Below are 25,720 nucleotides of genomic sequence, written 5' to 3' on the forward strand. Positions count from 1 at the left end.
GGCAATTCCGCCAGTCACCAGAGACGAGCTGCTGGCGGCCTGGACGGCCCTGAAGCTTGCTGTGAAATCCAGACCAGACACGTTCGCTGAGTTGTTCGAAGCGTTCATGTCCGAGGGGATATTTCCAGCGGCATGGAAGCGGCTGAAGTTGGTACTTCTGCCTAAACCTGGTAAACCTCCTCATACAGATCCATATGTCTTTTGGACACTTTGGGGAAAATGTTAGAGCCTGTAATCTTTCAGATGGGCAATATGGGTTACGCAAAGCCAGATCAAACATTGATGCCATCAAATTGGTTACTGGCTTGGCCGAAGATGCAATGCACGCAATCTAATACGCAAATTCCTAGCGTCCTCACAACATAGCTCTGGTTGTTGTCGCAAAGCATCTCGAAGATGCTGAGTTATACTCAGGCGAGGCAATCAGTGCTGTTAAAAGTTGGCTAAAGAGCTCTGGTCTGACACTTGGGGGGGAAAAAACAGAAGCGGTCCTTATCACTAAGCGCCGAAAGAGAAATTACGCCTGTATAAGAATCGGGAATCACATCATCATTTCCAAGCCGACCATCAAATACTTAGTGGTGGTGATAGACAGGAAGTTCAGTTATAAGCAACACGTGGAGTATGTTTGCAATAGATCGTCTACTGCTGGTATGGCCCTGGCGAGGATGATGCCGAACGTGGGAGGACCACGGCATACCTCTAGGTTGCTTATAGCCAGGTGACCATAATTATGCTCTATGCGACCTCAGTTTGGAGGAAGGCGTTGCAGATGTCAATTAACACTAACAAACTGAATGCAGTCTATCGGAGGACAGCCCTGAGGGTATTCTCTGCCTTCAGCACTGTCTCAGATGATGCAGCATTCCTGATCTCTAGAATGATGCCCATTGACATCTTGGGAGATGAGATGGCGAATATATGCAATGCGAAGCCAATCTCTCTATTGCAGACGAAGAACGCTGAGAGGGAGGGATCCATAAATAGATGGCAAGAGCCCTGGGAACGCTCTGAGAAGGGTCGGTGGGCTCACAGGCTCATTCCTGCCAGTGGTTGAGGAGACGAGGCGGTGAGATTAATCATGATCTCAACCAGTTTCTCACGGGGCACGGAGGATATTGCCAATACCTGCACAGGTTTAAATTGGAGACCTCATCCGATTGTCCAAATTGCGATGGAATCCCAGAGGACCCGTAGCATGTATTCTTCTACTGTCCGAGATTTGGGGAAGAAAGGAGAAATCTAGAGGAGACTCTAGGAGAGATGCTGGTGTCAGAAAATCCAGTGGCGAAAATGGTAGCAATTGGTTAAATCAGGGAATATCGAGACTTCACTCGACGAGCAAACCACCGTCCGCGTAACTCGGCCAAAATTTACGATAGAGTGTAAAGATCTTGACGAGGCCACTACCAAGGAGAAAATTTGTGCAGCGCTAAAACACCAACTGAAACTGGGGGACGTGCAGGAAACGGGCATCAAGAGCCCAAGGAGAGCGTACGGTGTTTGTGACTTCAGCTACAAAAACACTGTCTGCGGGTAAAATCCACATCAGTTGGGTCGTATGCAGGCTACGGGAGCAAATTCCATTCAAAATTCGGATTCGGACATATGGCGAAGGATTGCACTAGCATCATTGATATATCTAAACTACGTTGAAGATGTGGAGAGGAAAATCATTTGGCGAATGACTGCAGTAAAAACTCTTACTGCCTTATACGCAGGAAAATCAAAGGTCGTGATTGCAACCACATTACGGGTAGGTGTACAGCCTACACTCACTCCGAACATGTTGTGGCACTCACTTTAAGTACCCTATGTAAATGAGAGTCATCTAAATCAGGACCAGGACCTGCTAGCACAGAAAGTGTAAGCAGAGGAAATCGATGTTGCTATTGTCTGCGAACAATACAAAAGCCTCCATTAAGGCGTTTGGGAAGTAGGCATAAGCGAAAAGGTTGCGGTGTGGGCTTGCGATAATCGAGCCTTGCAATAAGCAATGAAGCATCGCGAACACAATTTTGTGAGGGTTAAGATTGTTAACCTCTACATTTACAGCTGTTATGCCGCTCTAAGAATGATAATACTAGAATATTGCAACATGCCAGAGAAAGTGGCAAGATACGCCAAAACTTTCAACCTCAAAATTATCGCTGGCGATTTCAACACTTTTAGACGTGGAGAGCCAAGCGCCGTCGTGGATCTTACTTTCGTGAGTGATTCGCCTGTCAAGCGTCTACACTGATGTGTTAGCGAAGAATACACGCATAGCGATCACCAGGCGATATATATTACTATTGATAAGGGACCCAGAACAATAAATCCTCACCTGAAGAAACCAAAAACAGGTTGGCCATCAAGAGCAGATTTCTGGAGGTATTGTAGTGAAATACCAAGTATACTGGGACGACCATAGAGCAGCTGTCCCAGCAGATACACCGAGCATGTGGCGCTTTCATGCCAAGACATACACACTCTTGGAAGCGCAACCGTAACTACAGGTGAAACGAATATTAAAGCATCGTTGAAGGCCAGAAGGCGGAGTCAAGGCCGAAGAAACATGTGAGAGTGTGAACAAAGATACCTCGAATATAAATAGGCACGCAGAAAGTTGCGGTGGGCCATCACGAAAAGTAAAAATTATTCCTTCAAGCGATTCTATGATGATCCATGCGGCGGAGGACACAAGTCTACTATGTCGGCAATAAAAGACAAAAGGTCCCCTTCTATTATGTGACCTAGGTTATTGTGAAGATAGTTTTGACATTGTTCCCCCAACATCCGGAAACAATCTTCCCAATGACACCAATGAGCGCCGAAGTCATACCTCTAGGAACCACAGACGAAGTCTTGGACGCAGTGAAAAGGGTCCAGGATGACGCAGCTCCCGGCGTTGATTGAATCCCCAGCAAGGCACCAAAACTGGCAATGAGAATGGTACCAAGCATGTTCACACAGGTATTTGCAGACTGCCTCAAAGAAGGGTCATTTACCGCAAAGTGGAAAATACAAAAGCTTGTATCGATCTCGAAGACAGGTAAGTCGAAAGGTGAACCAATGTTCTATTGGCCTACGTCTCTTCTGAGGACAATAGGTGAGGTCTTCGAGCGGGTAATCTATAATTGGCTATATCCATTAATGGATTGTGGCAGCTATTTATAAAATAGGCAGTTTGGCTTCCGGAAGGCTGGGCCAGTGGGTGATGTTACCAAACAGGTTTTTGAGCTAGTCAGAAGAGCCCATGATGCATCAATCAATCAAGAACGCGTTTAATTCTGGTAGATGTAACCATATCATCGAACGCCAAAATATACGTTTAATATAATTTTCGACTACTTCCGACAGTGGAAGATTCTCGGATGAAGGATCGAAGATGTATGTAATAACGGCTGGAGTTCCGTAGGGGTCTGTTCTGGATTCTCTGCTATGGAATTTAATATATAAAGGTGTTTTACGGCTCCCAGCAGCTAAGCAAGCCATTGTCGTCGGATCCGTAGATGACGTTGGAGTGACCATAACATGCAATCACCCCGACGAAGTAGAGATATATGTGAACGAGACTCTATGAGACTTCAAGCTGCATATCGGCTATGATCTCTCCGATCATGTTGCGCCTACCGAACAACATCTTGTGAGGCAGCATGCGTGATTACGGGATAATCCCAGTGGATAGTATAAACGATGAGGCGAATCGTTTGTAAGAGACTCAGCAAAAGAGCCTAAACAAGCAAAGTGATTGTATGAGGTCATTGGCTGCATGGTAAATGGCATAGGACCTGGCGGAGAATGGCCGGTGGACACAGGCTTATCTCTGACATAATTATGTGGACTATGCGGAACCATGGTGAGACGAGTTACGATCTGACTCAATTTTTAAACGGACACCGTGGGTGCAGGAAGTACCTCTATAGCTTCGGTCTCGATGAATCGCTCGATTGTCCTACGTATGAAGGTGCAGCTGAAGATGTAGAACACATTTTTTCGCCTGCTTAAGATTTAAAAGCTCAAAGAGAAAGCTTAAAACAGGGCTAAATATCCATTTAACGGTGGAAAATGTGATAAAGTACATGGTGCAATCAAATACAGTATGGGACGCGGTAGTTGTAATGGTGAAACTGATCCAATAGTAGCTAAAAGCAGCAAAAGTGTAGGGGAGACATAGAAGGAAACCTACTGCAATTAACAACATGCAAAGCGGTAGCAGCTCGTTTAGAGACAACAGCTAAGAACTGAATAGCCCCGCAAAGCAATACCCGCGGGGAGAGTGTGAAGAAAATATGGGAGGATTTAGTCGGTAAGAATCCGTCATGCGTATCCTAGATTCAAGATGCGTATCTATGATGGATTTCCCACAGCAAAAAAAAACAAAATTACAGATAGTCAGGCAGACAGACTTGAGGCAGGTCGCAGGCAAGACGCAGTCAATGACACAGAAATCGATCTGGATACGAACAATACAAAGAGGCACGGAAAAAATTGCATGTCGTTATAGTAAGTAGTAGAAGCGAACAATTCAAGCGGCTGTGTAAGGAAGCTGATTTGGACCTCTGAGGCGGTACCTACAAAACAGTGAGTTCTGAAATCAATTCATCGGTTCCTTGTGATTTTTAAGCCGCTGAATTGTTTCTTCTATGGCAGTATTTGTCCGTCGTCTTCAGTTGGTGGAACGCTATTTCCAGGGCAGAGATAGGAAAGCATCTTATAGTTGCCCTTCCCATCGACGAAACTGTTAGTCGTTTTTTTTTTCTGGACTGTATTTTGAGGTCCAAATCCACTAGTCCGTCAAAAAAGGATTCAGTTGCAGTAGCCTATGGAATACAAAGGAATATGTTGACGAGGAAGAGGCTGGTGAAGTTGAAGTTCCTTCTTCAAGGCCAAAGGCTTTACCATCTCTAGGGATTTACTAACTGTGATACCTGCCCAGCACTAGGGAAGCATAATGAAGCACAAATAATAGCAAATAAGCAAATATAAAAAAATGGTTTAAACCATCTTAATCCTGGAATCGTTGTTTGAAGGTATATTTTCTATCTATCCTATGTCTACTGACAGGTAAAATAAGTAATTATGATTTTCTAAATATCATTCCTCCGCTTATAGTGCGTCTTACAATCTTTACATTCATGATAAGAGTCAAAGCTTGACAGATGGTCCTGAGGGAAATTTACAACCATTTTGACAATGGATTTCTTTATGAGAAGTACCTCTATTTCGTAACGCTTGAGTTTTTTCTCTCTATCGGAAGTCCTTCATCTTACTTAATAAATAGGATGAATTTTATGATGCTCACGACTTCTCTATAATAGCCCCACTTCAGTGAAATTAATTTATTAAGCAATGTGAAAATTATTAGTTGCCCTTAAACAGCTGAACTAAACAAGTGGTCATTGTGGTTAAGTGTTCTAAGAAGTGGTGTGTTCTTTGATGGGGGGGCATTGAAAACTTTTATTTCTACTTCTTTTTATCCTATGTTCGTAGTTGAAATTTCGTGGTTATTTGTTTGCCTATTGTTAATGATTTGTGACGAATAATTGAAGCCAATAATGGGAAATTTTCCTCTTCCTGGATATTTTGTTTAGTATTTATTTATTTATTTGTGCAATTTCTGCAAAGGAAGTCTTTTCATCGCTGGTGCAAAATACCATGATTCTTTAGGTATATGTAGTGTATGTGCACTTACTTCCATTCTTAGGCGGGAAGTTTTTAATTAGTGAATATTGCTATTTATTATTAAACGCGTCTCTATTTTAGTATTATGTAAAAAAAGCTTTTCAATCCATTGATAATAATATGATCAGCCGTTTTTAAGTGTTTAGTCATAAAAACGAAGACAAATGATCTAACAAATTCTAAGATTTGAGTAATTCGTTAAAGCCATTATTTTTTCTAGCATACTGGTAGTGTTCAGCTGCGGTAATATTCCATATTATGGACTGTAACCAAACCCTCAGAAACCAGCCGGGTTGCGAATGTGGTCCTTATCAATTATAGTTATCTTTTATTGTGCTCGTACATAATGAAAGGGGAATAGAGTGCAATCTGTTTTACTTATTTTGCTACACATCATCTTGGGGATGACTAAATAATCAGCCTCTTAGCAGTTAACAACTTTCGATTTCAAACTTTGTAAACTACGCTTGTGTAGTATTGTTACCTACCAATAATAAACCGTTCATTATCGCTTCTAGATTATCAATTTATTTTTTTACAATACGTTAAAAAGTACAGTCTTATCTCCTCTCGGCTATTGTTTATCGTTAATTGTTGTGAATTGTGTTGTGTCTAGGTTCCATTCAGATATTATTGAAATACGTTTTTTTCCACACGAATTGATGTGTCAGGAATTTTCTCATGAAAAAAACAGGTAATGTGTAGTTAGTCTGATATTCTGTTTGCGAGTCTTATGCATGAAGTTCCAATTTAACATAATTTTCAGTATCGGTATTATTGCAAAGATAATATCAGAATAGGTTGACTTGGTTTTTCAGAACACATGAAAAGTATCTTCACTGAATCACTGAGGTATTTTGGGGCGTTTCGGAGAGTAGGTGGAACGAAAGTGTAGATTAAAAATAATAAATAATTGGTTGTGTTAAACAAAACCTTATTAAAATCAGTTTACTGCCTGTCCATCCGTCCGTCCGTCTGTCACACACATTTTTATTGGAGACGCTAATAGCGATTGACACCAAATTTGGTAGGAAGGTAGGAACTGTGAACGCTCACGGAAACAGTGAGTTACATGCTTCCATGTTAAATTTAAGAGGGCCCCCCAAATATGCAAACTCAACCGAAAAATCTGAAAAAAAACACGAGGCTGCCCTTATATGGTGCCTTGACTCCGAAATACCTTCCATACCGATATCTGTTCAAATAAAGTTAATAATAGTATATTACTATAATTTTTAGTAATAATATATGCTTATTTTACGTGCTCTTACTGTACAAGACAATGATATTGCCAGTCCTCATGTATTCCTCGGAGACTTGGGTTCCTAGCAAGAAGAATTGCGAACTTTTGGCCGCGTTCGAGAGAAAAATCCTCCGAAGAATTTTTGGTCCCCTACATGAGGATGGACGATTCCGGTTGTGGATAAAATCCGGCTCAATAGGTTACGGTGCGGCGGGTCACTTAATCCGTATGGATGAGGATGATCCAGCCCGGAAAGTCTATAAAGGCAATATTAATGGTAGAAAAAGAAGACGAGGCAGACCCTGACTAAGATAGAGCGATGGCGTAGGCCAGGACGTCAGACAGCTTTTAATGATATCGAATTGGTGGACCTCGGCGCAAAACTGGGATGTCTGGAGTTCCTTATTAAGGCAGGCCTAGACTGGATACCGGTTGCTGCGCCGTTGATGATGATGATTTTACGTGCTAGGTACTAATGAGAGAAATGCAGACTCAAATGTCGTTATAAAAGAAATACACAAAACGTTTCATCCCTGAAGCGTCCAGCTTTCGGTTTTCGAGCAGACGGAGCGATATCTTGGGCTGCACATTAATGAAGGCAAGTCGAAATATATGGGGGCAATGTCACCGCCAAAAACCAAAGAACGAATAACATCGAATCGCATTGGTCAAACGAAAACAATAAAGATAGGAGACTACAACTTTCAAACCGTTCAAAAGTTCTCCTATCTAGCGTCGAAAATCACAATCGATAACAGCTATGACAATGAAATTTGTGCACGGTTGTTGGCAGCCAACAGAGCCTACTTCAGCTTACAAAAACTGTTTCGCTCAAAACGTCTTACCATAGGGTCAAAGCTCTTACTGTACAAGACTATGATCTTGCCAGTCCTCATGTATTCCTGGGAGACTTGGGTTCTTAGCAAGAAAAATTGCGAACTCTTAGCATGGTATCGCTCGACGAAATCTATGAGCGATACCATGACCGTCAGGTTGTGGATAAACTCCGGCTCAATGGGTGACGGTGGGCGGGGGTCACTTATTCCGTATGGATGAGGATGATCCAGCCCGGAAAGTCTATAAGGACAATATCTATGGTAGAAAAAGGAGACGAGGCAGACTCTGCCTGAAATAGACGAATGGCGTAGATCACGATGCTAGTCAACTTTTAGGGATATCAAATTGGTTGAGCTCGGCGCAAAACCAGGGTGCCTGGAGTTCCTTACTAAGGCATGCTTAGACCGGATACCGGTTGTTGCGCCGTTGATGGTGATGATTGTTTCATGAACTGTCTGGAAGGCAGCGCTGCCTTATTGAAAATAAATGCCGTCCCTATCCATAGCTTCAATTTCGGCCTATAAGAATAGTCAATATCGGTAATCTATACTTCGAATTTGCAGCATTGTTAATAAAGTAAAGCTTTGAAATTTGACGTATCGACTGAACATAGTCTCCGTCCCTACTTTGATGTTATAGGGCAGGTTTCGAGATCCGCTGTAGTGCCTCTTACAAGTTATTCTACTCCGACTTTACAGGTTCATCTGTATGAGCGCGAGTGTTAGTGAAATTTATATGTCAAAATTTTTTTTTTGGTAAGCACGAACGCCTATCCATTCGCTTATATTTTCAGAGCCAATAACAGCATACTTCTATTTTTGGTTGACTGTGGAACTGGATGGGTTAGTTAGTTGGGAGTCGTTATAATACATGGAGTAGGGTTTTTTTTCAAGGGAACTGGGCATCAACCGTATATTGAGACGGGCCTAGCTGCTGGGTAGCACCTTGTACTGACAATATGTGGGCGATGGTCAAGCTGGAGACCACTTAAATGGGAGAGCTATCCCATAAACCTAGAAAGAAAAATGGCGTACATTTTGCCATTCCGCCTTGGCAGGTAAGGTGAGTTGTTGAATCGACATGCTGAAGATCTGGAAGGAGTCCTTAATGTGTTAAAAACCTGCTGCAAGTATGGATTTAGAAACGTCCGCTATTATCCATGGGAAATCCCGTCGAAGGCCAAGGTTGAGTATGAGGTTAGGGATTCCGTATATGGCCATTGGTGTTCCGTTGCAACCGAAAGCTTGAACCGTGCCTTCCTACATGGTTCTTGGAATTTTGAGCGCGGATAAACGCGTATATCGGGACCTGTATCTATGAGGAATCGTGTACTCGTATTTTTGTCGAATATAAACAGACGGTATGAAGACAATGGGGCCGTTTGCCACCTTTAGCGGCTCCCGATGGAGTTTTCTGAAATTTTGTTACACAGTTTCACATATTTGGTGGCTTTGGCATTAAATCGCCAGTGATGCCAGCATCTACCTTGGAGACGAAGACTCCGAATCTGGGCCATAAATTCGATCGAGAATGAGACCGCCGACGTTTACGTCCGGAGGAATTCTCGGGCAGACTTGATAATTGCTGCACTAGCTGGGTTAAATTGGTTTCCGCTGTTTAAGGCGAGAATGTTGTTTCTACAATACTTGACGAAAATGTGGCGTTAACCTCATCTCCTATGTCGGCTGCAGTTTGTAGTGGCTGACCATCCATCGTCGCTATAATGAGATGGACAGCAGATGACAGACGTCTTAACCATAGACTTCTCGTCAGCGCCTCCAGAACTGTAGTATCGTCGAGACACTGCACTCTGGGAGGGTTTCTCGTCACCCATATATGTGTCCTGAGCTTTATTAATTCCTCGTGGGTTAAATGAGCTGTCTCTCTCGGACTCTGTAATTATGTCGTGGTGGCAGCACCGCTATGACTTGGAAATATTGATGTTGTGGTCTTTTAAATTTTAAATTATGGGTCACACTTTGTGAATTACCAGCTTAGGTCGTTAGCAGAATCTCAATGAAAACCGTGTTTAAATATGTGATATGTTTATTTAAATCCAATATCGATCCTGCTTCTCATTGTGTGATTTAACTTTTAGGGAGGCGATCACTTCCGTAGAAAAGAAAGATAATTGAAAGTTCTAATTCCAGACAATTGTCTGGAATTGGTATTAATTGTGATATGAATTTCTCCCAACTAGTGTGGGCGGAAGATCCTATTATGATAAGTACTCGCTTTTGAGGTTGATAAGATCTGAACAGTTTCAGCTCAACTGCGGACTAGTTGGACGTACACACTTCCATTTCTCTTTAAGGGGGTCATCCCGTGTGAAGGCCGTTTTTTGGCTGTTTTTTTAAAAATTTGTTGTGAAGAACTGGATAAAGATGCAAATACAAATTTTTCACCATAGATTTACTAATATCTTGAGCGTGCATAGTAATTTTTCCAGCCCAATCGTATAATTCGTTATTGAAATACAAAGCAATTTATACACCCATCTCCAAAAAAAAGGTGTTTTTCTGCTGCCACGCTAGAAAACGGCATTTTAACGTACAGACTTAACTATGGTCCGCAAACTAGAATTATTAAAAAAATATTAAAAGCTTAATTTTTTTTTTTTATGAATTTTGACTTTTTTTTCACGGCTTCTTCAATGATTAAAAAAAAAAAAATAATGAAAGAATCGCAATTATCCTAGTTTGCGGACCGTGGAAGTATGTTCTAAATAAGTTCTGAAAATTTCAAAGAAATGTTGGATACATTTTGGGCTATGGTGGCAGCCGATTTTCAACATGTAGTTTCGAGAAAAACGCTATTAAAAAGTAGAATGCGATTTTTAGCCATAAAACCTTAACTGACCATTAATCTGCTATACCTAATCCATAAACCTTAGGCTTCTTCAAGAAACACATGGCTTCAACTCTTGTCCTTTTAGCGAAGTCATTCCAACATCATTCGGCCAATAGATACGAGCTTTATTACGGGGGTCGACATAAATCTGGCATGTGACTTATCACGTGTTTAACACTTTAATTTCCGAATGACTCCGAATATCAAAAAATCACTTTGCCCATATATTCTGCACTATATCTAGATACAATTGATGCAAAAAAAAACAAATTCGATTCTGCGGATCCGACACACGGGATGATCCCCTTAAGTTTCGGAAACACAAGATGCGACCATCTTATTTGCTTTCGTTCCTAGACAGATAAAATTCAACCTTTTTATTCAGAATAATTTTGTATCAAAAATCATTATCTTGCTCATAGTGATGGATCTACATCTCAAATCCTCTCGGTTTTTACTTGTCAAATGATAAGGCAATGTCAGGTTAACGTTGACATTTCAAATTGAAATTTAAAACGACTTTTTTTCCAAAGACCCTGTGGTTTCTGGGGATTTTTACTTGGAAGTAGATAAAATAAATTTACCTTAAAATTAACATAAATTTATTTTATTCATAAATTCCTGGAACTTTATGATCACAACGAGAAGCTAATGGAAGATGACTTTGGACAGTAGGTTTCTACAGTTGAGACCGGTTATTTTAGCATAAGCTTTCCCGTGATTAAATAATAACTATGAGTGAATTGGTGGCACAGGAAATGAAGGGAAGTCAACTAAATGCAACCACAGCTAGCAGTACCCGTTCAGACATTCCAGGTGCAATAGAACAACTCCTATCTGCATTAGCCTTTCAAACGAATATACTTTATTCGATATCGAACTGAAATTATCTTATCTTTCCTCAACATTGAAGCGTTCTGGAAAATAATTTCCTCAATCAGTGCTGAATCGTCTAAGTAAACAATAACATACAATTGCAATTAATTCGTTAATTGTACGGGAATTCCGCGTTAATATGTATTTCCACCAATGTGTGTGTGTAATAGATTCTATAAAAATTGCATAAAGTGAATAATAGATTATTGTTCGTAATTCCGTCCATAGAATTCAACTTAGTTCAGTTTCAGCAAGTGGAATTCCCAACCGTTGCGCAAGAGAATTCGTTCATTTTTGCACTAAGTTTATTTATTCATTGGAGCGTTTATTATTTAATTAAAACCTGTCGCATAAATTCAAACAACTTCATAATTACCTGCGGAATATAATACTCGTTAATGCTTTTATATAGAAGAGAATAAATTTAATGAAATATCTACGTTTCCATATACAATCCCATTGGACATGTAAGTGCTAATTTTTGATAGACACAAACTATTAATACTTCTCATGGGGAATCCCCCGTACAGTATGTCTTGGGATGCGATTGTTGCTGCGGCCGCGGTACTAATTAATCTGAGTAACTTGTCAAACAAGTATTTCACTGGTACCGGCGCGAAGTGACATGATGTCATGGGGAATAATCGGTTGGATAAATGAAAATTACCGCATAAATCGTATTTGACTATTTTATTCGAGGCGATTTCAAAGGAAATGTTGTTACCAATGCGGGGAATTTTCAAGGTATGAACGGCTGTTCGGCGTAGACAGTGTCGAGAGTGCTTAGTGGTTGTTAACTTAAAGTTTGAAAAGCTTTTCCGGATTGATACCATAGTTGAATCTTTTGGGTTTCGATAAAAGTATTGTGTCTTGTGTTAAAAAAAATTGTTTGGCTGCGGTAAGTATATCTTTCCGTGGGGTGGTGCTGGTAAATCATTTGATGCGCTTTTTAAAGTGGAGCTACAGCCGCGACTTTGTAACGGAACTTGAGAAAGGACCTCCCGCAGCTCCCTTCATATCCTTCTTTTCTTTGATCTAGATTGTATTCAAAGTTAAACCCTAACCTTAGACTTGAAAACAGCCCCGATTTGAGGCGCCATTACTTATTAGAAGTTTTTTGTGCAGAACTGGATAAAGATACAAACATGAATTTGTCACCATATATTTATTAATATCTCGAGCATGCGTAGTAATTTTTAAAGCTCGATAGCATAGCCCATTATCGAAGTACAGAGCAATTTATACACCCATCTCCAAAAAAGCTGTTTTTCTGCTGATACGCTGGAGGGCGCTGCGATCATTTTAACGAAAAAACGGAAACGGTATTTTAATTACAGTCCTCAAACTAGAATTATTAAAAAGTATTAAAAGCTAAATTTTCGGCGCCGAGTTAAACGTTTTTTTGTGAATTTTGGTGTTTTTTAAGACTTCTTTAATGAATAAAAAAAACTACTGAATGAATCGCAATTATCCCAGTTTGCGGACCGTAGAAATATAATATATATGTAATATATATAAATATACATAAATAATTAATAATATAAATATGAATAACTCCTGAAAATGTCAAAGAATTTCGTTGGATATGTGGCGCAGCAGGGTAAACAACATTAGAAATTTAGACCGATATCCTATTCCACTCATACATAACTTTGCGCATCATCTCGCAAACTGCCGCATCTTTCCGAATTTGGATTTAGCCAAGGCGTATCACCGAATCCCTGTAGCTTCAGAAGACATTCCAAAGACGGCAATATGCACGCCCTTTGGAGTCTTCGAGTTTACACGGATGACTTTCGGGTTGTGCAATGCGACGCAAACCTTTCAAAGGTTCATTCACTCGGTCCTGCGAAACCTCGACTTCTGTATCGTATATTTGGATGATGTTTTGGTCGCTTCTTCCTCAGAGTCTGACCACTTAGCCCATCTCGAGTGCATTTTTCAACGTCTCCTTGAGGCTGGTTTAGTCCTAAACGTTAATAAATGCAAGTTTCTCCAGGCACAGGTGAGATTCCTCGGCCACTTCATTTCCCCTGACGGAATACGGTCCGACCCAGACAAGGTGCAAGCGATCTCAAGCTCCCCGTCCGAAAACCATGAAGGATTTGTGGAGGTTCTTGGGCATGCTAAACTTCTATCGTCGTTTCCTGTCCAAGGCCGCCCAAAACCAGTTCGTTTGAATGCGTACTTGTCTGGTCCCAAAAAAGAGGGCACACGAGAGATTGTGTGGTCTGAAGAGGCTGTCCACACGTTTGATAAATCCCGATAACAACTGGCTGATGCTACACTCTTGGCGTTTCCTCGACAAGATGCACCCCTAACCGTGTTTGTTGATGCCTCTGAATTGCAGCAGGTGCCGCCCTTCACCAAAAGGTGAATCAGGTCTGGCAGCCGTTGAGCTTCTTCTCTAGACAGTTAAACCCCGCTCAACGGAACTACAGTACCTACGATCGAGAACTGCTCCCTACGCAGCATGAAGCACTTCCGCTTCTCCCTAGAAAGCAGGCCGTTCACAGTGTTCACGGACCATAAGCCTCTCACATATGCTTTGAAACAAAAGCCCGACAAAGCGTCCCCTCGTCAATTTCGACACCTGAGCTTTATGAGTCAGTTCACGCCCGACATACAGAACGTGTCCGGCAAAGAACAACATAGTTGCTGACGCTTTGTCACGTGTCTCCGAGGTAAACATCCCCGTCTCACTCGACTTCTCGGCTTTCGCCAAGGTATAGGAAGATGACGCAGTACTTCAGAGTCCCAAATCCAACCCCAAATACAAATTTCGGGAGTTGCCCATCTTCGGCTCGAACCTCTTTGCTACGAATACTCAGAAAAGGGACCCCGGCCATACATTCCGGCCACTTTTCGCAGGGAAGTGTTTCACGCGGTTCACGACTTAATAATTCTGGCCTTCCATGAATAAGGACATCAACACCTGGGCCAGAGAGTGCATCGCATGCCAGGAGTGTAGTCACCAGGCATGTAAGGAAAGAAAGGCTCATTTCCCCGCACTACTAGGCGTTTCCATACACCTCGACATCATAGGCTCTTTGCGCACGGTTTCAAGTATGGCCTCACAATCATCGACAGGTTTACACGGTGGGCCTGAAGCAATACCTCCGAAAGACATTACGGCGCATTCTTGTGCCGAAGCCCTCTATCGAGAGTGGATCCCTTGATTTGGTGTCCCGGCATTGATCATCAGCGACCAGGTAATGCAATTTGAGTCCGCCCTTTTCTTGCAGTTAGGCAAACTGCTGGGATTCAAACGCCAGCGAACTACGGCATACCACCCGCAATACAATGGGATGCTAGAGCGTTGGCACCGGACGCTGAAAGCCGCCATTATGGCCCGCGACGATCGGTCCTGGACTCAGGTCTTGCCTCTCGTCCTGCTTGGCCTCCGAACAACTCGCCGAGAGGAATTTGCTGTCAGCCCCGTGAAGCTGATATAAGGGGAGAACACAAGGCTACCAAGTGATCCGGTCTTCGACAAGAGATCGGGTCTCATAGACTCGGGATTGCTGCGCCTGCTGAAAAACAATCTCCACCGCCTTAAAACTACAGCTCCCGCCCGACACACATCCGTACCTGCCTGCACTCCCAAGGAGCTGGTCAGGACCGGTGCTATCCGGAAGCCGCTGCAGGCTCCATACGAAGGCCCGTACCGTGTTCTCGAGCGGGAAGAGCATTTCTTCCAGCTCGAGATCGGGGGACACAAAAAGGCTGTCTCCTTATCCAGGCTGAAGCCCGTTTGCGCCAGAAAGGATCACTCTTCGGATCTTTTACTATCAGCAACAGTCTAAGTTCTAAGATAAGAGAATGCTCTAATATGCATGATTTATAACTTGGCTTTGGAAAAAGTGATCCTTGATGCTGATATAAATGCAGAAGGTACTACCCCCTTCAATTACAGTTAACTGCCGAAGCTGATAATGTCGACATAATTGGAAGAACTACCAGAGGTGAACAAACCACCTTGATATAGATCCGGTCAAAACGTCTCACGGTAGGATCAAATCTACTACTATACAGGACAATGAACTTGTCAGTCCTCACGCATGTATCCCTCGAAGAGTTGTGCTCTTAGCAAGAAAAATTGCGTTTCACTACATGAGGATGAAGGATTCCATAGCCTATATAGCAATGAAATTCGATATGCTAAGTCATCTAATTCGTATGCATCAGGATGATTCAATCCGGGAAGTCAATAAAAGCAATATCTAACAAAAAAGGCGAGACAGATCCTGCCTTAGATGGTGTTGATCACAACACCAGACAGTTATTAGGGAGATCGAATTGGTTGATCTCGGTATTAAACCGGAATGCCTGGAGCTCTTTCGTAACGCAAGCTAAGCCATACATTAGCGTAAACAGTTTGAGCAAATACTTTGCCTTTGAAGATTGCATTTACAATTCACCTTAAAAGTTTTCTGGTTTTGGGATTGCGAGAGTCAAGACGCCACATCTATTTGATGTCGAATCACATCAATTGAAAGTCCTCCTCTATGTTTCGTGGCAGAATAAACTGCTTAGAAGCCTTTTCACCTGCGTGGTCGAGCGATCTGTTTAGGGTGTTTCGTTACATGTCCGTTGTTTTGGGGGTTCCTTACATATATCGATTAACAAATCTATTTTAGTATAACCCTTCAGCGCTCCACCAATTTCGGAAAAATCAAGTATTGTTAATGGTGTGTGAGCGGCTGAAGTGCCCAAAGAACCTGAATCATTTTTGCGAACTTGGCTTGCATTGAGGCAACAAGCGCGTATCGATGGACTATTACTGTTAAAATTGAAGACTTAGATTTTGCGATAATTGTGCTTTCATTATTGATAAAAATCCGTAACTGTCTGGATCATTACACATGGTTTGTAGATTTGTTAGGGGGCATGTAGCCCTTTCGATCATATCTGCGACAGTAAAAGTACCTCCCTTCTGGTAAACCTTCGAATAGAATGAACTCTCTTAGACAGAGAATCTTCGGACACTCCAAGGAATTGATTTTTTTTCTGGTAACTTCTATTAGAAAGATTCCATGTAGGTCTTACCTAAATACTTTTCTTTTTTCGATGATTGCAATTAGATGTATATTACACGAGCGAAAATTGGATCTGAGAAATACTATTTACTCTTCACTCGTCCTCGGACTTGAATGCTCCTTCTATTCCGTTGTATCCATTTCCTTTCCAGCTTTCGGGCGTTTGATATACATATTCCTTCGGGTATTAGCTGACATAAGATTACTGTTAGTATTTTTTCAAATTTCAAAAGCTAATCAATAATATTATTAAGGGAAATCGCACTGCCTCCTAGAAGAATCACTGTGCCACGCTACTTGTTATAGTATACCTATTAACTATAGTATGTTGTTCAAGCCTATAACAAACGAAAACTTTATCATGTTCCCTTCTTCCTGGTGCTTCAATCTTGCATATGACATTAAGTATTTGCCCAATTCCCTCAACCTACTTTGCAAAAGTGTCATACACTGTCGCACAACATGTGTGCGGGTTTCATCCTTATCCTCACGGATTCTAGAGACAGTGTCCGCAGATATCCTTAGCTTTGCCAAATGATAATTTAGCCTTAGTTTAAAACAATTGTTCGAACACTTGGGTTCTCTGGACTGTTCCATTCCTGGTAGGTTCGCCCAGCACAGTTGCCTCAGCCCCATTTCCGACTAGGCAGAAGGGCTCTGGTCCTTGCAGGGTCATTTTTGCTCCTTTCATGTCTGGCTCGTCTGTTGCCTCATTGTCTTCTAACCCAATGTGGGCTGAAACCCAGAGTATCCAAGCGTAATTGTGCGAGCCGAGCGGGTTCAGTTTGTTAAGGCGTTATCGTGCCATGCCACCTGGTTAGATCTAAGTTCCAAGCGGCTTTGGCTGTCGGTTTGAATGGCAATGTTCTATTCCCTACAATTTCTTTGGAGGTTCATGGAGGTACATCTATTTATGGCGTGTATTTCTGCTTCAAACTGTGCTTACCCATTGGTTCAAAGTACGTTTTCCTTCGACCAATAACCTCAGTGTCTGGTATCCTTGCTGTGAGGGATTCGTTGGCGTGGCAGGCAATCAGTTGCTGATTTAGGTCGTAAGTAAATGCCACGCTCTCTCAGTTTGCCCTGTTACTACAACCTGATTCAAAGTTATTGTCGAAACGAAACCTCCTTGTCATGTTATCTCTTGCCATATGTAATTCGGTAAACCACTTAGAAGGAATATTAACTTTGATTCAATTTGGACAGCTCCCTGCCTCGCTAATACTCCTTCGGATTCTAAAGATCGCCTCCTTGCGAGTTAATCTGAGGAGGACATCTAGCAATGCCGTTGAGCACATTCCCATCGCAACACTGATACACTCGGAAGTCACTGTTTGAAGTCTGGTGTAACACTCTGGCGGTAGTGTTGAGTTCAATTATATCTGCCCAGATTACCGCACCGTGTGTCCGGATAGCTTAGTGGTTAGAGCACAAGGTTGTCGTACGGAAGGTTGCGATTCAAATCTCACTGGTGGCAGTGGGGTTTGTATCGTAATTGGACGTCGGATTCCAGTCGACTCAGCTGTGAATGAGTACCTGAATCATATCAGGGTAATAATCTCGGGCGAGCGTAATGCTGACCACGTTAGCTTCTATAGGGTACTGTAATCTTGTAGTGTATCGTCACGAATGGATGAATGAATGAAGTGCTCTAACACACTTCAAGGCTCTGACCCAACTGGATTGCTGCGCTAACGATTATTATTATATTACCGTCATTGGCGTTACTATTACCGTGTAGATCCAGCGTACCATTTCCGAGGTGCATCCCAATTTTTCACTGCATATTCGTGGTATATTGGCGTTGGATGAATTAATGCGCAGCACCGCCTTCTTGCAATAGTTACTAGTGATTCGTAGGTCAGTTTTAATTCTGCCACAGAGGGTAGTAGCCTTGGACCTGTTGATAGACCAGTAGCTTACTCCAAACTACAATTTTTATTTTACAGTGTAGATATATATTTCGGGAGCAACTTACCCCCTTCATCAGTACAAAGCTACAAATTTCTGCCGAACTGAAGAGCACCCGGATAGTACGCACAACTCCACGCTTAAGGCCTAAAGGTTTCTTGCCCGCTTGGACGCGTAGCCTCCACGAATCTCCAATTAGGGATGCAACTGTAAATAACCGGGCCGAGAGCACATGCCACAGGAATTTTCCCTAGACAGAGAGCTATCCCGGTTCCCACGGTACCAGCCAACTTTTGGTGTGACTTCGTATCCGAAGCCACTTCAGATGGGTCCCCGTGCCGCCGGGTCTGATCGCTCTAGCTAGGCCTTAGAGCATTCGTCTACTGTATCATGACCAACAAGTTAATGTTTATGCAGCGTTTACCGGTGCCATCACATGGAGGTTTCTCGCGACCAGTTGGTTTTGATTCGTCGGGCAGGATAGCTGCTTCGTCTGTCTCCTCGTCACTTTAGAGCATCAGTCTCAGTGGCCAGATCACACATAACTACCTTGCAGGTTTGTCGAGCAATAGAACCTACTATCCCTGGGTGGCTGTTGGCTAGTTCCTCGGGTAAAATAGTTGAGTTTCTAGAAAATTAGGAAGAAGCTGAAGCGCATTTCTAGCAGATATCATCGGGCAGTAGATGTATCATTAATATTTAGATAGATAATTAATTTCAACTTCCAGTCATAAAATGGGAGCACACGTTCCATGTTCCACATTGGAAGTCTTTTTTCCGTGGCTGGGATCAGGATTCGAAGCAATTTTATTTTGTGAACAGGTTTTTAGGCCCCCAAGCTAGGGGAATATTCGGCTCATTTCTGTTTTATGGCGCAGAGAAGTCGTCGTTCAACTTTCCTCGTCTGCGGCTTTGCGTTGTTCGTGGATTGCCAGAATGTAGGTGAGAGTAGAAATTGCTAGTTAGACGGTAGACTAGACCATCCAATACCCAGGTCTTTGTCGGGAATCGCCATGCCAAATCTATCTCCTCCCTTTAAGCACTCGCAAATAAATGAATTTTTATTTTTATGGATTGCGGCGACCAAAATCGTGGCGAACTGGTTCACCTGAACCAAAAAACATCGATGAATTGATATTTCATGGAAGGATTTCCAAAAATATGGAGTTTTCACAAAATGGTGGACAGTCAAAGCTTATGTTTCGATTCTTCACTAAAAAATCGTCGGTTTCGGGAGAATTTTTATCGGCAATTTTTTATTGAGAAAATTTAAAATTTTATGTATCCAGCCTACCAACTTTCAAAAAGATGGGTTCAGTAACTCTTGAGGTTTCAAACATGGCATTTGTAGAAAAACGTTTCCAAAGTCTTGTCGTTTACTCTACGAATTCTTCTCTTTCAACGATCATTTTGCAGCCAATTTGATTTGGATCAAGTTGAAATTTTAGCCTCCTCAACATAGCCTCTGGTCTCCAAATTGTTTATATTGGGTTGGGGGAAAAGATATGTCGTATTTGTGATCCAAATTTGACGCTTTATTTAACATACTTAGAATTATCGGATTTAAGTCAAATATGCGCCGTTTTGTTCGCAAACTTGTTGCCATTTTGGAGGCAACTTCTTTATCTTCCTCTTATAAAACCCCCCTCCTTATTTGCAAATAACTCTAACTCTAACTAGCTGTCTGCTAGTTTCCGCAAGCTTCTTTTGAGGTCAACTTAGTAGCACCAAGAGCGTTTTGCATGGACCGGAAGAGATGGTAATCATTTGGTGCCAGGTCCGGACTATACGGTGGGTGCAATAGGCCATCCCATCCGAGCTCCCGTAGCTTCTGGGGGTCATCGAAAATTTGTGATGCCGAGTGTTGTCCTGGTGGAACACAACACCATTCCTATTGGCCAATTCTGACTGCTTCTGATCAATTGCCTGCTTCAAACGGTCGAGTTGCTCACAGTAGGGGACCGAATTGAGGGTCTGGCCATAGCTGAGCAGCTCATAGCGGATGATTTCTTTCCAATCCCACTAAACACACAGCAAACCTTCCTAGCTGCCAATTCGGGCTTGGCGATGGTTTGGGCCTGCTCGCCGTGCTTCGATCACGATCTTTTCCGCTTGAGGTTGTCACACGTGATCCACTTTTCATGACCAGTCACCATCCGCTTCAAGAATGGGTCGAATTCGTTCCGTTTCAGCAGTGCATCGCAGGCGTTGATTCGGTCCAAGAGATTTTTTTACGTCAACTTGTGTCGCACCCAAACATCCACCTTCTTTTAGAATCCAGTATTCTGCAAATGGTTCCAAACGGCTTTATGGTCTATACCCAGTTCCTGGCCAATCGAGCGAATGCTCACATGCCGGTTGTCCAAGTATGATTTCGACGATTTTATCGGTTTCGATGATTGGCCTACCAGTACGGGGTGTATCTTTGACAGCCACTACACCAGAAAGAAATCGATCGAACCAACGCTGTGCTGTGCGAATCCTACAGTATCGGGCCCATACACTTCACAAATTTTTTCGGCCGCCTTCGTTGCATTTTTACCTCTCAGGTAGTAAAAACGAAAAATATGACGAAGTTCTTGCTTGGTGGACTCCCTCTTTGACGCGCTATGACTTGAGACTAAAACGTACGATCACAACACTGTCAAAGAGACACTTGTAGCACAGATTGTCGTCTTCAAATCGCCGTAGAGTATGACCCGATGCGATAAGTACAACAGAAGATATGTTTAAGTGTCGCCATCTATTGACAAAATACGACATTTCTTTTTCCCCAACCCAATATTTAAAGTAGATTCAATTATTCCATATTGTCCCCGCACTTAGTTTACTTCAGGTTTACTCCAAACTCTCCGTAATCGTTATTTAAAAATCCCATTAAAATTAATCCCGCGTGATTAATCTGTTTCTGTTCTGCAATGCGAAAAATAAATACAGAAAACTATCTATTATAATTATAAATATTCATCACTCATAAGTGTAATTATCCATAAAACTCGTGATAAGTTTTGATGCGTTCTTCTCCAGTGGATACCCATATAAACCTCCATTCTGAATTTGAATTCTGTCTCCCGTTTTAATTCAACTTCGATAAGGCACGCCATAAATTCACCGGGAGCCAATGCTTAAATTTATTCATATCACAAAGCAACAAGAAAACTCGATAAGTAAGTTTTAATCTTTGTTGCAGGAGATAAAATGACGGAAATTGATAAGCCACGGAGAAGGTGTAATGAGCCCCATTATTGATGTTATTCCCAAAGATCTGAGCGGAGACACACAGTCCAAGCGTGTCATTTAGTGTTGGAGTTCAGAATGAGGTGCACGGAAGCTGATAAGTGAAGCTTCCTACCAGTGAAAGTGATAACATTAAGGATATCCCTCGAGGAAGTATCTGCCGGAAAAAGAAATCTACCAGCGCTGGACAAAATGAAGATCAACAAGAGACTGCTGCCGATCAAGGCTCACTACTTCTTCTTCATGGCTGGTGAGTGTTTTACAATTATCTTTTTGCATGATCGAAGTAATTTTTGTTTACTTATATTGTTGGGAAAATATAATTCAATTAAGATTAATTTTCATATTCGTCATGTCGGTAAACATCTTTAGTTTCATACAACGACCTTAATAAGAACCTGTTCCGCGGCACGTTGGTTTCACCCGTGCTGTTTGTGAATTGATAATCCAAGCGTTAGGCAAACTCGAACTAAACTCAGTTTGCAGGCTTTTTTCAAACATCCGGAATTTTAGATTAACTAATCCCAACATCTATCTTTTCCTTCTAAAGCGATGGGACCTATCCTTCCACAAATGGCTGTGTTTGGAAAACAATTAGGGATATCACCTGACATCATGGGTTTCGTGACTTCAGTTCTGCCGATCCTGTACATATTGGCCAAGCCAGCGGTAGGGTTCCTAGCAGACTACTTTTCTGTAAGTAATTTCCAATCCGGATCTGAAGCTAATTATGGGCAATCCAATCTTATTGCTTGACTGCTTTGTTTTTGTAGCGCTATCGGAAGATGATTTTCGTGCTGATTATCGTGATCATGACTATCTGTTTTGCTGGATTCGAAATCGTTCCTCCACCGAAGCAGCATTTAGTGAGCTCCCAGGCGGTTTACAATTTCACTTTAGATAGTGGTACCCAAGACTTGAACCAGTGCAAAAGTGAGGTGAGTAATGTTAAGATTAAATTTTTGTCATTGGCGTAGTCTTTCTCATTTTAGCTTTATTAATAATATTTGTGCCTGTGCCAACGGGGTCTCTGTGCCTTTCCGGCCTTTGCCCTTTTATCCATGTTTTCCTTTGATACCTTATTTTGAATGATCATTGTTTCACCAGGTAGTCTCAGAAGTATCTGTATGGAGTATCTTTTGAGTTTTCAGCAATTTCTTCGTTTCTGATGAAGACAAATTCTTCGCGGTCTATGTTTGAATTACCTTTTATGACCATTTTCCTAGACAATTTCATTGTTACATACGTACAATCCCTTGATCCTACCTTTATTTGCTCTTAGCAAATTAATTATGTTTTATTTGTTTCATATACCAACATATTTCAAACAATATTTCTTAGATGTATTCATGAATTTCTCTTATCAGCTGAAGCTAAATTGATGGCTATAAAAATTAGGCAAGTCTAGCCAGCATAATTATCTGGTTTTGCAATCGTTCGTTAGTAATCCAGTTTTTAGTAGCTGAACTTATGTACATACATACAAAATTATTCAAAATAAATTTTAAATTCATAACGATAAGATCAGCTGATTTTTGGGGGCTAGAAAGCTCTAATTAGAAAAGTGCTATTTCGAAATTAGTATCGAATAGTTTTTTTTGATTACAATTTCAACGGCTTTTCTTTACAGTGGAGAAACTCCACTCACTGACATTTTTATAAGAATAATATACTATGAGTTCCGAGTTGTCACAATCTCGGCGGATGTCGGATTTTACCTAATACTAGCACAAAGTGCCAAGCATTTAGGCTCGGACGATCCTACCTACTTTAATGGCTGAATCGAAGCGGCCCGGACACCGTAAACCTGGAAAGGTCCCAAGCCGGCGGTAGAAGAGGGTACTGCGAAGGAAAATGAATCACCTTGGGAATGAGAATATGGAAGTGGCTGTACCACTAGGTGGGGTAACGTTAAGAGAAATCGGACGCAAGAAAGTGGAATTTCCGGCGGAAGGTGGGGATAAACTGGAAACCTCGGTAAGATTCACACTGGATGCACCTGACTCTTCTGTCAGCGGTAATGCGCGCAAGAAGCATAAGACCAACACATCTGTTGTGGCCAACGCTTTATTGTGCTCCGTATCAGGGCTTAGATCTACGCATCCCGCGGGAATTAGGACCGGGAGGTGCTCAAATCAACGAGAGATATCTCACTGAAGCTGGTCCCTCCCATAGGAATACGGACACGAAGGCGGGAAGGAAGAAGATGCATGCGTAGTTGCAGCCTCTGTTCTGAATGCTGCCGTGGGAGTTTCCTCCAAGTGTGGTAAAATGTCAGAGGGATAATTTACCATCCTCCGGGAATGCCTATGGAAAAAATGCTGGAGCCTGGAACGAACCTTGGAGTTCCGGCGGTCGGCCCAAGTTCACTATTGTGAACACTGAGCTACGCAGGACAAAGCACGTCAGATGTTGTTACATCATCCGCATGCTGAGTGAACAGAACCCGGCCATAGACTTTGAATACTGGAGGGTAAAGTTCATGAATGCCAGGAAGGACAGCGAGGAGAGTTTCAACTTAGTATTCGAACTGGACCAAAAGAGTGTGAATGTGCTCAGAGGAAGTTACCATATATATGGTGCTCCACTTTTTCCTAGATAGATTGAAATTCAGTCATATCGCCCTGGTGAACTGACTACAGAGTGAATCCTACCTGCTAGTAACTATTCCTCACTTTCCAAGGAACAGGGGGAAGAAAGGGAAGCCCGAGACGCGAACGGAACTGACTTGATGCCAGTTTGAGTGATCGAATCTATGCAAACCGGACACCGCAAACCAGTCAAGGTGCTAAGTGGAAAACAGACGAATGCTTTGCGGGATGAGATGAAATTTTTCATGGATGAGGATATGGGAACTGCGGTACCTCGAAGTGCGGCTTCTCGCAGAGAAATCAAACACGAGGGGATCGCGTCTCTGGTGGTGCGGTGTGGAGGAACCCCCGTCACACGGGGATTGCGGCATACCCTTCTAACTGTTTGCCATAACGCAATAGAATAAGTTTATGTCGAAAAACATAAAGATTGGTCAAATCAGCCTGCAGTATGCCAAAGCCTCCTCCTATCTGTTGGCAGCGAGACTGACAAAGCTGCAGGACTTCCTCTACATTTTTCTGGTGTAAGAGCCGTGGGTTCGATTTAACAGGATATGTGGCATTGGATCAGTAAAGTGGGCTAGGATCTTTTACGATGAAAGATCCATAAGACCGAGAGCTTGCGTCCTGATGTCAAGACGGTCAGACGGACAGTTCTGTTACCAGGACTTAGTTACGGTCATCGTACAATATCAGATAAATGCCGAGAGGAAAAACATCATAGTTGCCTCCGCTTATTTACCCTATCATTCTTTGTATCCCCCACCGACGCAAGAGCTTAGGGATTTGGTAGCGTATGCAGAATCAAGTGGTCTCAAACTCTTAATATGTTGCGAGGCGAATGTTCAATATATTTATTGGGGCAGTAGCAAATGCAATCCAAGAGGAGAGAAGCTATTTGATTTCATCACTTCAGCTTCTTTTGACTGCAAATGTAAGGTGCGCCCCTACGTTTGTCGGACCGGGAAGAAGCGAAGTAATTGACGTAACAATCTGTACCTTAAAAGTGTTACAGTTGATTACACACTGGCGGGTGTTAGACGAGGTCTCACCGTCAGATCACCGATACCGAGAATTCAATCTGACTCTTGCGGGTGAACAGTCTACAGTACAAAGACGGAACCCTAGGAAAACGGATTGGAGAAAGTTCAATGGTCTTTTTGGCAATTAAGTGGGTCACTAAGGACTCCTTTGGTGCTGGAAGATGAATTGAAAACTTTGAACTGCACACTTTTAGAGTGCTACAAAGAGGTTTGTGCTATTTCCCGAGGCCAAAGGAACCCCTGGCGGAATCAAGAATTACAAAAACTGAGGAAATCAACCAGGCGACTTCTGAACCGTGCTTACAAAAGTAATAAAACCGAAGACTGGTTAAATTTCAGGAACTCACAGCGTGAATATAAGAGGCTCTTTAGGTGTTCGAAAGGAGACTCCTTTAGAGCGTACTGTGAGGAACTGCAAGCCGAAAG

General features: G+C 42.3%; 1 protein-coding gene across 4 annotated transcripts in view; it reads left to right on the top strand.

Annotated features, from left to right (window-relative positions):
- The window catches only part of LOC119653579 (major facilitator superfamily domain-containing protein 6), a 91,104-nt gene that overhangs the window by 57,481 nt on the left and 7,903 nt on the right, over nucleotides 1-25,720 (top strand). The window contains exons 1-4 of one of the 4 annotated variants that reach the window (XM_038058325.1): nucleotides 6,247-6,361; nucleotides 21,614-21,910; nucleotides 22,211-22,356; nucleotides 22,434-22,598. In XM_038058325.1, the coding sequence (XP_037914253.1) occupies nucleotides 21,853-21,910; nucleotides 22,211-22,356; nucleotides 22,434-22,598 (369 nt within the window). In that variant the 5' untranslated portion in view covers nucleotides 6,247-6,361; nucleotides 21,614-21,852. Of the gene's footprint in view, nucleotides 1-6,246; nucleotides 6,362-11,708; nucleotides 11,941-12,223; nucleotides 12,372-21,613; nucleotides 21,911-22,210; nucleotides 22,357-22,433; nucleotides 22,599-25,720 lie in introns of those variants that run through there. The other 3 variants (XM_038058322.1, XM_038058323.1, XM_038058324.1) reach the window with 3 other exon arrangements.

Source organism: Hermetia illucens, chromosome 4 (assembly GCF_905115235.1).
Source record: "Hermetia illucens chromosome 4, iHerIll2.2.curated.20191125, whole genome shotgun sequence".
Classification (NCBI taxonomy): Eukaryota; Metazoa; Arthropoda; class Insecta; order Diptera; family Stratiomyidae; genus Hermetia; species Hermetia illucens.